The 14699-nt window shown below is 43.4% G+C and overlaps 1 protein-coding gene across 1 annotated transcript in view; it reads right to left on the reverse strand.

The window, feature by feature from the left end:
* FRMD7 (FERM domain containing 7) overlaps positions 1-12439 on the reverse strand; it is a 39208-nt gene extending 26769 nt beyond the window's left edge. The window contains exons 1-2 of the mRNA XM_043570022.1: positions 12295-12439; positions 8281-8411 (exon numbers count right to left, since the gene is read on the reverse strand). Of these exons, the coding sequence (XP_043425957.1) occupies positions 8281-8411; positions 12295-12439 (276 nt within the window). The remainder of the gene's footprint in view (positions 1-8280; positions 8412-12294) is intronic.
* Positions 12440-14699: the final 2260 nt, after the last annotated feature.

Genomic DNA, 14699 nt, shown 5'->3' on the forward strand with positions numbered 1-14699 from the left:
CTCTAGTTAAAGCCAAGTCACGTGGTGCCTATGCCGCTGCAAAGGAAGCCGGGTGAGGGGAAATGTAGTTGGAAATCACCGACCCGTAGAATTTACGGCAACCTTGAGAGGTCAGAGAGCCCAGCCACCCTCCTCCCAACCCCTACCCTCTCCCTCAAGGCAGTGCCACGCGGAGCAGGGGCCCACATCTGGGATTTAATAGCTTCCAGGAAGGCGACCTACCCCACCCCCTCCCCCCAGCGACCCCAAATGCTCCCCTCTCCCCTGGACTTCTCTCTACTTAGTTACACTGTCCAAAGCTCCACCACCAGCTCGAGATTCATGTGGGTCAGCCAGGGTCCTATTTTAAAATGCAAATAGGCCGCAAGGGGTAAAACCTACTGCATCCCCAGCACCTGGAGAAAGCTTGAGGGAGAGGGGGTTTGATTTTATGTGGGAGGTCACATTGGAGCTGCGGTCTGGGAAGAGGGGGTCAGCCCACACAGAGTGGGGGGTGCAAGGGCATGAAGGGCATTGGGGCGCAGTGGAGGAGGGGGACGTCTGGAAGGGAGGAGGGAAGGGGGAGTTTTTGCCTATGTGGCAACCTTGCCTAGGGCAAGTGCTGACACAGACCATTCCAGACAGATGAGATCGCTCCTATTTTTAAAGCCCTCCAGACAAGGAGCTGCCATGGGATTTTTATTATGAGAAAGAAAAAAGAAGAATTTCTAAAGAGAGATATGACAGCAATACTTTTTCCGACACCAAAGAAACATTTCAGTCATGAGGACCAAATTCTGTCATAGGCTCTGGTTTCTTCGCAAACAACTTAGGAAACTCAAGATTTTCCTTTCTCCTCCTCATTTTTGATTCTTTTTTTCCACCAGAGTATTTAATCCTCCCCATCAAGGCTGCCACATTCCATGTGTTTGTGTATTTAAATGTTTCTGCAATCACAAAGAATAAATATATAGCCATTCTTGTAAGGATTCTGATCAAGGCTTCCTTTTTGCTTTCTTCCGTAAGATCCCATACCGTGTTTATAAGAGTAATCTACTGAGTCTTCCATCCCCACACATGTTGCCAATTGGCTCTAAAAGCCTTTGGCATTTATGCCTTTGGAGGTCAGGCGCTCACGTGGCTCGGGCTCTCCACCCCCATTTCCGGAGAGGCATTTCCCCTTCAGCCCTCCATAATGTACCTCAAAATTGGCCAGCCTTGTGGAACGTGTTGCATAAGAGGTAAGGGCTTGGTTCTGTCTCAACATGCAGGCTTTAATGTTTTTCAACCATGATAATCCAATTCCTCAATTTCTAGGTTACGATTATTTCTCTCATAATATCTCTTTCTATACAACTTTTCTATTTTCTCTTTTCTGGACTTTTCTGTTTCTTTTCTGGACTTTTGATTCTCTTTTCCATTCCATGTTTGTGTTTAAACTGACACTTCAACGTTCTGATCAAGCTCTTTAGTGGATCTAAATTCTTTACTACCGGTCCCCCCTCAAGGAATTGGAACTACAATCCTGAATCCTGTTTTACCCTCCCCCTTGGATTACAGTAGAACAGCGTTTATCTTAAAAAGAAAACTTTTTAGGGGTGCCTGAGTGGCTCAGTCGGTTGAGCGTCCGACTTCACCTCAGGTCACGATCTCGCGGTTCGTGAGTTCGAGCCCCACGTCAGGCTCTGGGCTGATGGCTCAGAGCCTGGAGCCTGCTTCCGATTCTGTGTCTCCCTCTCTCTCTGCCCCTCCCCCATTCATGCTCTGTCTCTCTCTGTCTCAAAAATGAATAAACATTAAAAAAAAATTTAAAAAAAAAAGAAAACTTTTTATATAGGGGCTCGTGGGTGGCTTAGTAGGTTAAACGTCTGACTCTTGATTTTGGCTCAGGTTATGATCTCACGGTTGTGAGATCAAATCCCGCACTGGGCTCCATGCCGAGCGTGGAGCCTGCTTGGGATTCTCTCTCTCCCCCCTCTATCTGTGTCCCTCCCTGACATGCACGCATGTGTGCAAACTCTCTCTCTCTCTGTCTCTCAAAAATAAATACTTGAAAGCATATATATGTGTATACAGTTGACCCTCGGGCAACACAGGTTTGAAGTGCATGGGTACACTTGTATATGAATTTGTTTTGTTAAATACAGTACAATACTGCAGTGTAGCACTACAAATGTATATCTTTCTTATGATTTTCTTAATAACATTTTCTTTTTTCTAGCGTACTGTATTGTAAGAATACAGTATAGAATACAGAGAACATACAAAATATGTATTAATTGATTGTGTTATTGGTAAGGCTTCCAGTCAACAGTAAGCAGACTGTTAGTAGTTAAGTTTTGGAGGAGTGAAAAGATAGAGAAGGATTTTTGACTGTGTAAGGGGTCAGTATCCCTAACTCTTGTGTTGTTCAAGGATTAGATAGATACATACACAATTTAAAACTTTTTTTAGAACTTCTATTTACAGTCTCCAATTTACAAACTGTGTTTTAATCATTGGACATTGATTTCTGGGGAGCTCCAAACTCCTCTTCTCATGGGAATGACAAATGTTCAAGGTAGTTATCTGTACCCAACAATCTGCCAAAGCTTCTAGGCCCCCAGAGCTGTCATGTGACAATTTGCTACATCAAACCTGAATTGTAATAGTGCTCTACTCACTTATTAGCTGAATGAATTGGGGAAAATCTTTTACCTCGCAGATTTACCTGCCTTTTCCAGGTACCTGAAAACAGAAACCACGTGTTTGACTACCTGGAAGTATGTATATATGTTTGCTGAATAAGTAGATGAACGGATCCGAGCAATTAATTGATTCCTATACATTAGTAAGACAGTTCTTTCAGGAGGAAGAACAAATTAGTCACTGTGTGGCCTAGGGCAAGTTACTGAATCTTTCAGAGCCTCAGTTTACTCAGCTGTGAAATGGAGATAATGGTACTCTTATCTTGGGGGGCGTGGGTGGTTCAGCCGGTTGAACGTCAGACTTGATTTCGGCTCAGGTCATGATCTCATGGTTCGTGGGAGTAAGACCCGCTTCGGGCTCTGCGCTGACAGCATGAGCCTGCTTGGGATTCTCTCTCTCCCTCTCTCTCTGGCCCTTCTCTGCTCATGTGCCCACATGCGTGTGCATGCTCTCTCTCTCTCTCTCTCTCTCAAAATAAATAAATAAGCTTAAAAAATAGATTTATCTCCTGGAGTTGTGAGAATTAAACAAGATAATTCACGCCAAAGGCTTAGTACGGTGCCTGGTACGTCATATGATTTAAGCGATTAATGATTAAGCAGTGGATTTAATTAATTAATTAATTAATTCTGTCTCTGCCGCCAACTGAAGAGAGCCCCATTCGAGGCTCGGACTCACGAACCATGAGATCATAACCTGAGCCGAAGTCAGACGTTTAACTAGGTACCCCTGGATTTTTTTTTTTTTAAATGAGCAAGGACAGTAGAAACTCTCTTAATGAAATTCCACTTGATGATGCACAGAGAATGCTTTACATTCCCTCTTTAACACATTGGCAGATGCTTGTGCCATGATGAACGTTCATGACTAGTAGACTGCTCTAATGGTTGTGTACTTCTACACCCATCAGTTGAGTTCCATGCGCAATAATTATTTTCTTGAACATATTTTTGATCATTCTACTTGTTATAATTACACAAATTAAATGGTATGTACACCAAGGAATTATGAACACTGAAAGCAAGAATTGTTTCTGTGAAAACTAAGTTCATCACTTTGCAAAAACTCAGTAAAGGGGGAATCCCCAAAAATGTGCTGTCATATTAGTTTTGCACATGACAGCAGTAAAATATTGCAGGAGAAAAATCCGGAAGGATTCTGTACTCAAATTGCTTTGCAAGCATCTACATTGTTTTTCCACATTAAATAAGTGAATGCTGAAAATCATAGATGATGAGTTATTGGTGTGGTTTATGGAAGAAAGACAAAGAGAACCAGAAGTCCATACTCAAAAAAGCTCTGACCCTACAGCAAAAGACTGGCATATGAATAACAATGTATATGTTTTATGTCAAAATTAGAAGTTTCAGGGGAATCTGGCTAGCTCAGTGGGTGGAGCATGCAACTCTGATCTCGGGGTTGTGAGTTTGAGCCCCACATTGGGTATAGAGTTTACTTAAAAAAATAAAATCTTAAAAAAAAATTAGAAGCTTGGGGCGAATGGGTGGCTCAGTCGGTTAAGCATCTGACTCTTGAATTCAGCTTAGGTCATGGTCTCACAGTTCTTGGGTTTGAGCCCTGTGTCAGGCTCTGTGCTGACAGCAAGAACCCTGCTTGGGATTCTCTGTCTCCCCCTATCTGGCTGTCTTTTGCTCGAATGCTCTCTGTCTCTCTCTCTCTCTCTCTCTCTCTCTCTCAAAAATAAATAAACATTAAATTTTTTTTTAAAAAATTAGAAGCTTAAGGTGTCTGTGTGTGTACTTTGATTTTCTGCTTTGACAAACTTTATCAATTAACTAACAACCACCTTTGACCACATAGATAAGGACATTCTAATGTATTTATATATTTTGTGTGTACTTTAAAAAATATAGACTGTACAATTAAGGTTTCAGAAAAGGATAAACTGAAACAAAATACAGCATATTATTAACAGTAGCATAATCAGTATTTTTAATTTTTCCTTATAGTTGTTATATTTTTCCTGTTTCCAGTGCTGACTTCCACATTCGAAATATTTCTCATGTTCCCCTCAGGAAATTGTTCTTGAAGTCACAGATGATAATCACTCATTCTTTTGACTTTATGGTTCTGTCTCTCTTTTTATCCCCAAATATGACTGTATTAGCTTTGGCTGCCATGACAAAATGCCATAGACTGGGTGACTTAAACAACAAAAATTTATTTCTCATTTAGTTTTAAAGGCTGGGAGTTTGAAATCCGGGTACCACCAGCAAGGTCAGGTTCTGTGAGACCTATCTTCTTGGCTTGCAGATGGCTGCCTTCTCACTGTGTCCTCACATATCAGGAAGATAACTCCCTCCTCCTCCTCCTCCTCCTCCTCCTCCTCCTCCTCCTTCTTCTTCTTCTTTTAAGATTTTACTTTTAAGTAACCTCCACACCCAACCTGGAACTTGAACTCATGACCCTGAGCTCAAGAAAGCACAACTAACTGAGCCAGCCAGGCACCCCTCTCTTCTTCTTATAAGGGCACCAAACCTATTGGATCAGGACTCCACTCTTATGATCTGATTTAACCTTAATTACTTCCTAAACTAAAAGCCCTATCTCCAAATACAATCACGTTAGTCACACTGGGGGTTAGAGGCTCAACATATAAACTTGGGTGGGACACGATTCAGTCCATAGCAGTGACCCAGCTTGATGGCCCACTTTAGTTACCATATCTGGTCTTTATGACTTTGGCTCTTTCCAAACATTAAATCCACTCTGAAATAATGAAGATTTGTGAGGCATTTTGGAAAGAATGTGCCCAGTTACAGAAGGCCAAAAAAGAGTTCCAAGAATGTGCTGAGTACCTACAATAAATATTAGGAGGCACCACATCATGGTGGCTAAGAATGTGGGTCCTGGAACCAGACACACCTGGGTCTAGTTCTGCCCTCTATCTGCTAGAGGGGTGATCTTGGGCAGGCTATTTAATCTCTCTGAGTTTCAGTTTCCTTAATTCTAAAACAGGACTGTCAGAAGCCAAACACCAAAGGCCACATATTATATGATTCCATTTATATGAATGTCCAGAACAGACAAATCCATAGGGATTGGGGACTGGGTGGAATGGGGAATGACTCCTAATTAGTATGGGGCTTCTTTTTGGAAGGATGGAAATATTCTGGAATTCGATAATTGTGATGTTTGCACAACACAGTGAGTATACTAAAAACCATTGGACTATACAGTTTAAAAGGATGAATCTTGTGGTATGTAAATTGCATCTCAATTTTTAAAAATTCATAGAGAGCATCAAATGAGGACATTGAGGATGAGTACTTTACATAACATCTGGTCCGTACGAAGAGCTCAAGAAGTGTTGACTGTAGGATGATGATTATTTTATCATCCAAACTGGCACACTTTTGAAGGTTGACAGGGGTAGTAGTAATTATTTTTCTTTTTAATTTTTTTTTCAACGTTTATTTATTTTTGGGACAGAGAGAGACAGAGCATGAACGGGCGAGGGGCAGAGAGAGAGGGAGACACAGAATCGGAAGCAGGCTCCAGGCTCCAAGCCATCAGCCCAGAGCCCGACGCGGGGCTCGAACTCACGGACCGCGAGATCGTGACCTGGCTGAAGTCGGACGCTTAACCGACTGCACCACCCAGGCGCCCCAGTAATTATTTTTTTTAATATTTATTTATTTATTTATTTTGAGAGAGAGAGAGAGCATGCGCATGAGTGTGGGGTGGGGGGGTGGCAGAGAGGAGAGAGAGAGAAACTCAAGCAGGCTCCGTGCTGTCAGTGCAGAGCCTGGTGTGGGGCTCGATCTCACAAACCGTGAGATCATGACCTAAGCCAAAATCAAGAGTCTGACACTCAATCGCTCAACTGACTGAGCCACCCAGGCACCCCAGTGGTACTAGTAATTATTATATTGTCACAACAGGTGTAAACCAGGACTGTCTTGGACGAACCCTAATGTATGGACAACTAGCTATCAGCATATGGATCACCCAAGGGGTCTGTTTTGATAAGGGCAACATTTATTTGAATATTCAAGATCAGGGAGTATTAACGATTGCACACGTAACTATAAGTATCCCCTCAGAGAAACCAGTGCCTGTTGATCATTCCTTCATTGGCAAGTGAATGGAATTGCCTTTCAGGCATGTTAACAGTCTGATTCCACATTTCCATAGGTAAGACCCAACCATAACAGCCACATGAAAAAAACAGGAATAGAACTTCATCAATTTTAGCTTTCTCCTTAATAAGCTATTAAAAGCTTTCCCTCACCTCCCCTTTAGCATGTTTTTTCTCAATTTTGTGTTCTCTTTACCCAACACGTTTTGTTTTTCTATTGTAATCCCCCCACCCCCACCCCCACCCACGCTCCGGGTTTACTTTTGATGCCCTTGCCTTTGTCCTTCTATGTTGCCTTTACGCTTTTGTGACCTTTCCCTCCTCTCTTTGATGCAACACACATTATTGAGCACCTATTCTGTGCCAGTTACTTTCCTCGCCTCCAGGGATACTGCGGCGAAATGGATGCAGGCATTACCACGAAGGAATACATAACAGGCTGGCAGTCAAGGCAGGCACATCAACAGGTAACTGCAGTAGTTAGGGCTAAGTGCCCTTGTGGAAGCATGTAAGCAGGGGGTAATAAGAAATCACATCCACTGGGCACCTAACTCAGAAAGATGGAAAGGGCATAGCGCAATGGATTCCTACTGGAGGAGACGCCTATTCCAAGGGAGGAAACAAGAGTTGGGGTTAGCCAGGTGAAGACAAGGATAGAAAAAGGACGTCAGAGGCAGAGGAGATTAGAAAGGCTGGTGTGAACGAAACTGCCAGCAGTGAGGTGTTCCTAACGGAACAAGTGAGATGCAGTGACTGGAAAAGTGGGCGGGAGCCTTACCAAGATGGGCTGCCAGGAGAGGCAATACACCTGCTGGAAGTTGACATGGTCAGACCTGGGTTTCAGGAATGCCATCCTGGCAGAGGTTAGGGCAGAGGCTCCCAAACTGTAAAGTGATATGAATCAACTGGGGATCTTGCTAAAATACAGATTCGGCTGTCTGTCCTTCTCTCTGCCCCTTCCCCATGTACACTTTCTCTCTCTCTCTCAAAATAAATAAACTTTAAAGAAAAGGGGGAGGGGCACGTGGGTGGTTCAGTTGGTTGAGCAGCCGACTTTTTTGTCTTTAATTTTTTTCAAGTTTATTTACTTATTTTGACAGGGAGAGTGAGCGGGGGAGGGGCATTGAGAGACAGGGAGAGAGGATCCCACTGACAGTGTGGAGCCCAATGCGGGATTCGAACCCACGAACCATGAGATCATGATCTCAGCTGAAACCAAGTCAGGCGCTTAACGGACTGAGCCACCCAGGAGCCCCACCCCCCTTTTTTGAGCATCCGCTCTTGATCTCAGCTTAGGTCATGATCTTGCAGTTCGTAGGCTCGAGCCCCACGTCAGGCTCCCTGCTAACAGCATGGAGCCTGCTTCAGATTCTGTCTCTCCTTCTTCTGCCCCTTCCCCACTTATACTTTCTCTTTCTCTCCCGAGATAAATAAATAAACTTTAAAAAAAAATACAGATTCAGATTCAACAGGTGTGAGGTGGGGCCTAAGAATCTGTATTTATTTCTCACAAGCTCCCAGGGGAGACCGGTCTGGCTGTCGATCTGTTGATACACTTTGAGGGACAAGGGAGGAAGGAACAGGTGGAGCAGGTGGGGCTGCTGCAGCAGTTTGAGTGAGAAACGATAGATGGCAGCGTGGACTTTGGCGGACAAGGAGGTGGGGTGTGAGACGTATCTCCATGGCCGGTGCCATAGGGCTTGGGGAGGTGAGGGAGCATGATGGGCCTGGAGGTCCCAATGTTCTCTTTGCCTGGCCCCTCATTTGCCTTCTGCCAGGGTCAGGTTTGCTTACACCACGGCTGAGCTTAGGCTACATTCTGCTGCCTTTTATACACCTTCTGCATCACCCTTCTCATCCCCGACATTTGTTCCTTTGCCATTTGGCCCACCGACCACATGTACAAGAAGGGGCTCTCCTGCCAGCTTGCTGCCCTCACCTCCCACCACTCCTTGCTACTGAATTCTTCCCATACCCACCTATCTGAGAGTGGGGATGCTTGGAACATTCCTCACCAATGTCTGCACATACTTGAGCCCCTCCTTTGACACTCCCTACCCTTTGCGCCAGTCTGGAAGGAAAATCACAGCTTGTCATTATCAAAAGCTTTCTGCTGACGTACAGTAACACAATATGTTTTTGACACTCGTCTCTGATGTGTTCTCTGATTCCTTCTAAAGTCACCCAGTTGGAATGTTCTTTTGGGTTTTTATGGTGCATCTGAGAGCTTTCCTGTGTATTATCCCATTCGCGACTTCCCCCAATCACCCACTCTCGAACTGACTGAGGATCAGTTGTGTCAAGGATAGCATAAGCGCATCGCCACTCAGCATCTTTATGTAGACAATTGTGAACTAGACCCTTCTGGCCAACCATATGGCTGATTTCCATCTCTCCTTTTCCTCGTTACACACTGAACTCTGAATGTCATTTTGGAACACAGAACCATGCAGAGCGCTTCTAGTGAGAGTATCTGATTTGTACTGAGTAGAATAGAGTCCAGAGATATGTCTGTATTTTGGTACCATTTGATACAGTTCCAGGACTAGAATGTTTTCAGTGATGCTGATTTAATTTCAGCCATGTGGGAAAATCTTGTTCTGCATCTTGGTCTACACTCCTTCACCTCAGTCTAGCTGTTTATAAACAGCAACAGGCATGCACCTCATTTACAGAGTTTGGACCCCTCCAAAAGTAAGTCTTTTTCCTTCCCTGTCTTCCACAGACTACATCCAAAAATCTCAGAACACCTTAGGGACTAAACCTTGAGACTGCTCCTTCCAAAATGCTGTTTTACTTTTCCTTAAAAATGCAAATATCTTGGGGCAGCCTGGGTGGCTCAGTTGGTTGAGCATCTGACTTCAGCTCAGGTCATGGTCTCGTGGTTTGTGAGTTTGAGCCCTGCATCGGGCTCTGTGCTGATAGCTCAGAGCCTGGAGCCTGCTTCGGATTCTGTGTCTCTGTCTCTCTGCCCCTCCCCCACTCGTGTGTGTGTGTGTGTGTGTGTGTGTGTGTGTGTGCGCGCGCGCGCTCTCTCTCTTTACCTCAAAAATAAATAAACATTTAAAAATGCAAATATCATGACATTGCAATAAAATAAATAAATAAGGCCCATGTCTCACATGTTTACCAATAGAGTCAGATGCAACCAGTTTTCTAAGAAAGAAGTTGAGCACGATTTCAAAGTTTGCACTGGGGACCACCCAGGAAACTAGGAAATGGAGCTCCTTCAGGACAGAGCAGAAGAAATTATTGGCCAAGCTGTGACCCTTCTTGGGGGTTGAACTCCCAGTAAAAAGAACCACTAAAAGTGGTAAGAGGCTAATTACCAGGTAGGAGCAGTTCATTCTAAAATGGAGCCCTCTCTGCAGGCAGTCTGGTCTTTTAGCATCTGGTGTAGAGCAAGGTGAAGTTAGACACATCACAGAACAGAGAATAAGTAGGAAGTCAACCAAGGCCCTTTCCAAGGAGCCCACAGGCTCAGCAATAAACCCTGGAGGGAAGCCCAGCTTTAACTGGGTATTTAAGATTTCCTGGTGGGGGTAAGCAGAGAGAACCTAATCCTTGTATTTGCCTGTGCATGTGTGAAATTCACACCAAGTTACAAGTGGTTTTTATTTTATTTCTGAAAACACAAAGCAGTTCAAAGTACTGCGTGTGTGATAGATGGAAGGCTTGAAGTTGCTTAGGATTAAACTGCTCAGAAAGATTTCCAGCCCACGTGGCTGTCCTGGGATGGGGAGGGGTCCGGGAGAATCAAACGGAGCAGCTGCCCAACTTCCACCCTCCTTACCCACAGCCATATTGATACTGACCAAACTAATGTCTGGAAGAGAACTCTGGAATCAGAGAGCTAGTTTAGTACCTGATACTTTCTGGCAGACACCTTTTTGAAGCTACAAGGGAATGATGATGTCATTGCCTGAGGCCTTATGCAGGCCTGGTGATGATCTAGACAGGTTGCATCTGATTCATACTCTTTGCTGGATGGTGTCTCATTGCTCAGAATTACCCTTCACACTAAAGGAAAAAAAAGAAAAAAAATCCTAGGGTACCTCCCTAATAGCCATCTTGCCCCCACTCCTAGGACACTGAAATTACCATGCCTATATTGGAAAGGCTGTTGAAAAGTGACAATGTAATAATAGCATTCTCAAGACAGTGCTCCCAAGTCTTGTCGAAATTGCTAGGTATTCTGGGTAATTAAAACAATTATAATTGTTTGTTTCCATGTAATGCTTTAGCACTAAATCCCTGTGGTGTACATGATGCACAACCAGATTCCAAATGGTAACTGGAGTTTTCTTTTAAACTTGAAGTCAATGAAACAAACCTTCTGTATATATCTAGCAATTATATATCTAGCAATAGGAGACACTCAGGACACAAGAGAGACCATTAGATGTCATATAGTCTGGCGCCTTCATTTTATAAGTGAGGAGATTTGGATCCAGAGCAAGGAAGAGACTTGCCCAAGGGCTTTCTGCAGGTTAAAAGCAGAGCTGGAACTGAGCTCATTTCATTACACCAGGCTGTCCCTAAATGTAAAGAAAAAACTGATGTCTAGGTGTATGAAGGACAAGAAAGATAAACACCTAAAACTCATTCCTTTGATTCACTCTTTCCTTTCATGGTCACGCTGTTTTTTCCTAACTTTACTTTTTCTCACCTTTTGACTATACTGTTGACTCACACTTCCCTCCTGCTTACAACTCCAAGGTCTCTCCATTCCTGTCTCTTCCTTCCTAGAATCAGTTTGACTGCATTTAGAAGGAGAGCTCAGTATGTCGCCCAGCAGGGCTCTGAGCCGGTTGGAAGCCACCCTGTTCTGACAGGTTGTGAATTTCACAGAAACTCTATAAAGAAGCCTTTAAGAATAATGCCTTTTAAAACATCTACTTAATAAGAGGCCATGAAATGCAACGTATTAGGGTTACTGTGGAGAAACTGTGTTGACTGAACAGAAAATCTTTTAAAATTATATTCAGGAAACTATTCCAAATTAAATGGATTGGGGGAGGCATGTGTCAAGTTTGGGGATCCATAAGAAAGTAGTATATCAATGTATAAAATATTCACCCAAATGTTGAAACCTAAGTGATGGGATTTTATTTGCATTTTTTTGTTGTTGCCAGAATTTTCTAATCTTTCTGTAATGAATTTGTCCCATCATGTGTTAGTTAAAGCCGGATTCAAAAATGAAAAAGAATCACGAACTTCTAAAGGCTTCTAACTGGTTAGCAAGACGCAAGGTCATGTGAGCTATCACTCAGGCTAATTGCCCCGTCACAAGACGTCTCATTCGAGCACCCTGTCAACACCCCCACATTAGCCAGGTGTGCTTGCTTGTCAACACCTGTGGACTACACTGAGGGACCAGATCTGCCCTGAAGCAAGAAGCCTATAAGGGGTGCTTGACTCAGTCCTAACTTGGCCTCTTGCCAAGCTCCACCCTTGAAGAAGTCACTTAGGACCTGGTATTTCATTCCTCTTCCCCCACGTAGACATCTGTCTGTGTTCCTGACCCTTATTCACCTCATCTTTTATTTCGGCTTCTGCTGCTGCTTGGTGCTGCTTCCCACAATGGCAGCCGGCTAGATTCCATAAGCTTTGCTCTCCTCTGGACTGATTTTCACCCGTGTCCTGCACACAGTGATTTGCTGAACCCATGGCTTAGCACCAAAACTGAACTCTTAGGCCTGATTGTGGCAATCTACCCCTTTCCTCCTAGTCTCCCATGCATATAGCCATCCAAGCCCTGAGTGCTGACTCACGCGTGTGGGCCGTGGGGTGACCTGGGCTGTATCACCCAAACCCTAGCGGTTGCCCATTTTTCTTAGTCTGGCTTAGTCTGGGGCTGATGCCAGGTTCGCAGACCTCTGCCATCCTCCCTCCTCCAGGTTATTTCAATATGGCAGATTTATTGTTAGGATGTGTAACATAACTCAAAACAGTTGTCTGGGATTCTCTTACTGTACTCAGAGACAAGTATGGCCAAGCTCAGAAAAATTTGTATTAAAATATTTTTTAAAGTACTGTACCTCTAAAACTCTAGCATACAAGAAAGAAAGACAAAGTATGCTTTAACCTGCAAAATGTTCAGTTGGGGGAATCCGAGAAGGGAGCGGTGGCAGGAATGATTACTTACTCTCAACCTTTGGTGGGAAACTGGGGTCCCAAGATATACTAACTTTGGGGTTTTAAAATTAGTTGCATACTCCCAAAGCAAGCTTTTCCAGTATCTTACTCCCTTAATTTCTTACGTGGAATTATTTGTGCAGAAGGATCTGGTTAAACGGACTCATTGTCATTTATAAATCAAAACCAAACATATTCCTCCCTTATGAATGTTGAATTTGATATTTGCTTGTCCCAGCTGACGAGGTTCTAGTCCACATTCCTACAAATGCAGAAACGAACAAACATGTTCATGGTGGCATCTCCAAACCGACTTGACTTGGGGAGCCTATGTAGGCTACTAGGAGAAGAGATGACCTCTCCTTCGTTGAACTTTGGGGGAGCCTGAGTCACAACATCTCTCATCTCTGACAAACAGTCAGTGAGGGTTTACTTGTGGTCACACAGTTTTACATGGGTGCAGGTTTGGTCCAGAGATATTTTGTTACTGTAATACATGAAATATTTGTGCCACATCCCTCCTAAGACTTGACTTCCTAGAATGTTTTATTAGCTAAGTGACATTTTATCAGTGAGCTCGTTGGAGCAGGGATTAGCTGCCTGGCAGCTGAGGACAAGAAGATAATTCATTCTTTCATTGCTCCAACAGATGGTTATTGAGCACCTACTATGTTTCAGGTAAGTGCTGATTATACTACAGGCAATCTGTGACTTCACCAAATTAGGAGAACTCCCTGTGTCCTTTTGGATGTATAACTGTCCCCTCCCACACACACACCATTGAGTCCCAAAGAATGACCTATCCTTTTTGGCTTCATGTAATTCTCAGCCGCCCTATACCTTATCTTTCTAACTCTGTCCATTTATCTGAACCATTTCCATTGTCCATCTGCCCCCACGAAAGCCCGCTGACGGCTATTTCAGGTCCTGCTTACCCCAAGTCAGTTTTCCCCTGAAACCGTTGACCTGCTTTTCTGCATCATTACTCCAATCACACACAAGAACTAACTGCTTAAGATGTAAATACCAAGATAACTCCAACACACAGTGACTCTTGAAAGACAAGCCATAAAGACTGGATACAGTGGTCAACTGCATGAATTCTTAACCCAGAGGCCCCATTTAAATCCTCTTTCTACCACTTACTATACTTCTCTGCCCAGATTACTCATCTGTCAAATGGAGATATTAATAGCACCTATTTCACCGAGGATTTTGATGAGCTAGTACATGTAAAATACCTATACTAGTGCCTAGTACATAATAAATAAACATTCTTGTGATATATCTTAGCTATTATCATTACTTTTTAGGTTGGAAAGAAACTGAGTAGTAATTGTGGGCTAGTGGCAATGGAGTTGATATTTTTGAGGCAGGTACCTGGAACCTCCACATATCAGATGATGTAGCTGCACGCAGATGGGAACATGAGGCCCCACCATTTTGAGAGGAGTCCCCTAATTTGATTAAGTATGTGGGACATGGAACTTATATAGCAACCATTTTTCCAAATGAAGTTTCTTTCGTTGTTTTTGAGTTTCTTCCCCTCTCATTCAGAAAGCAAAATATGCTCACTAAAATATCAGGGTAAAAAATAAACAGAAAAACAAGAGAAAGATATAAAGTGCTTATGAGCATATCCCTCAAAAGACAGACAGTATTAGGACCTTAGGGTAAAACTTTCTAGATCATTCTCAAGGCATGTGATACAGTAAGACTTTTTGGTGGCCATCTTTTAAGAAACTTAGCATTATATTCTAAATATCATCATTAGGGGCGCCTGGGTGGCTCA

Source organism: Prionailurus bengalensis, chromosome X (genome assembly GCF_016509475.1).
Source record: "Prionailurus bengalensis isolate Pbe53 chromosome X, Fcat_Pben_1.1_paternal_pri, whole genome shotgun sequence".
In the NCBI taxonomy this organism is placed as follows: domain Eukaryota; kingdom Metazoa; phylum Chordata; class Mammalia; order Carnivora; family Felidae; genus Prionailurus; species Prionailurus bengalensis.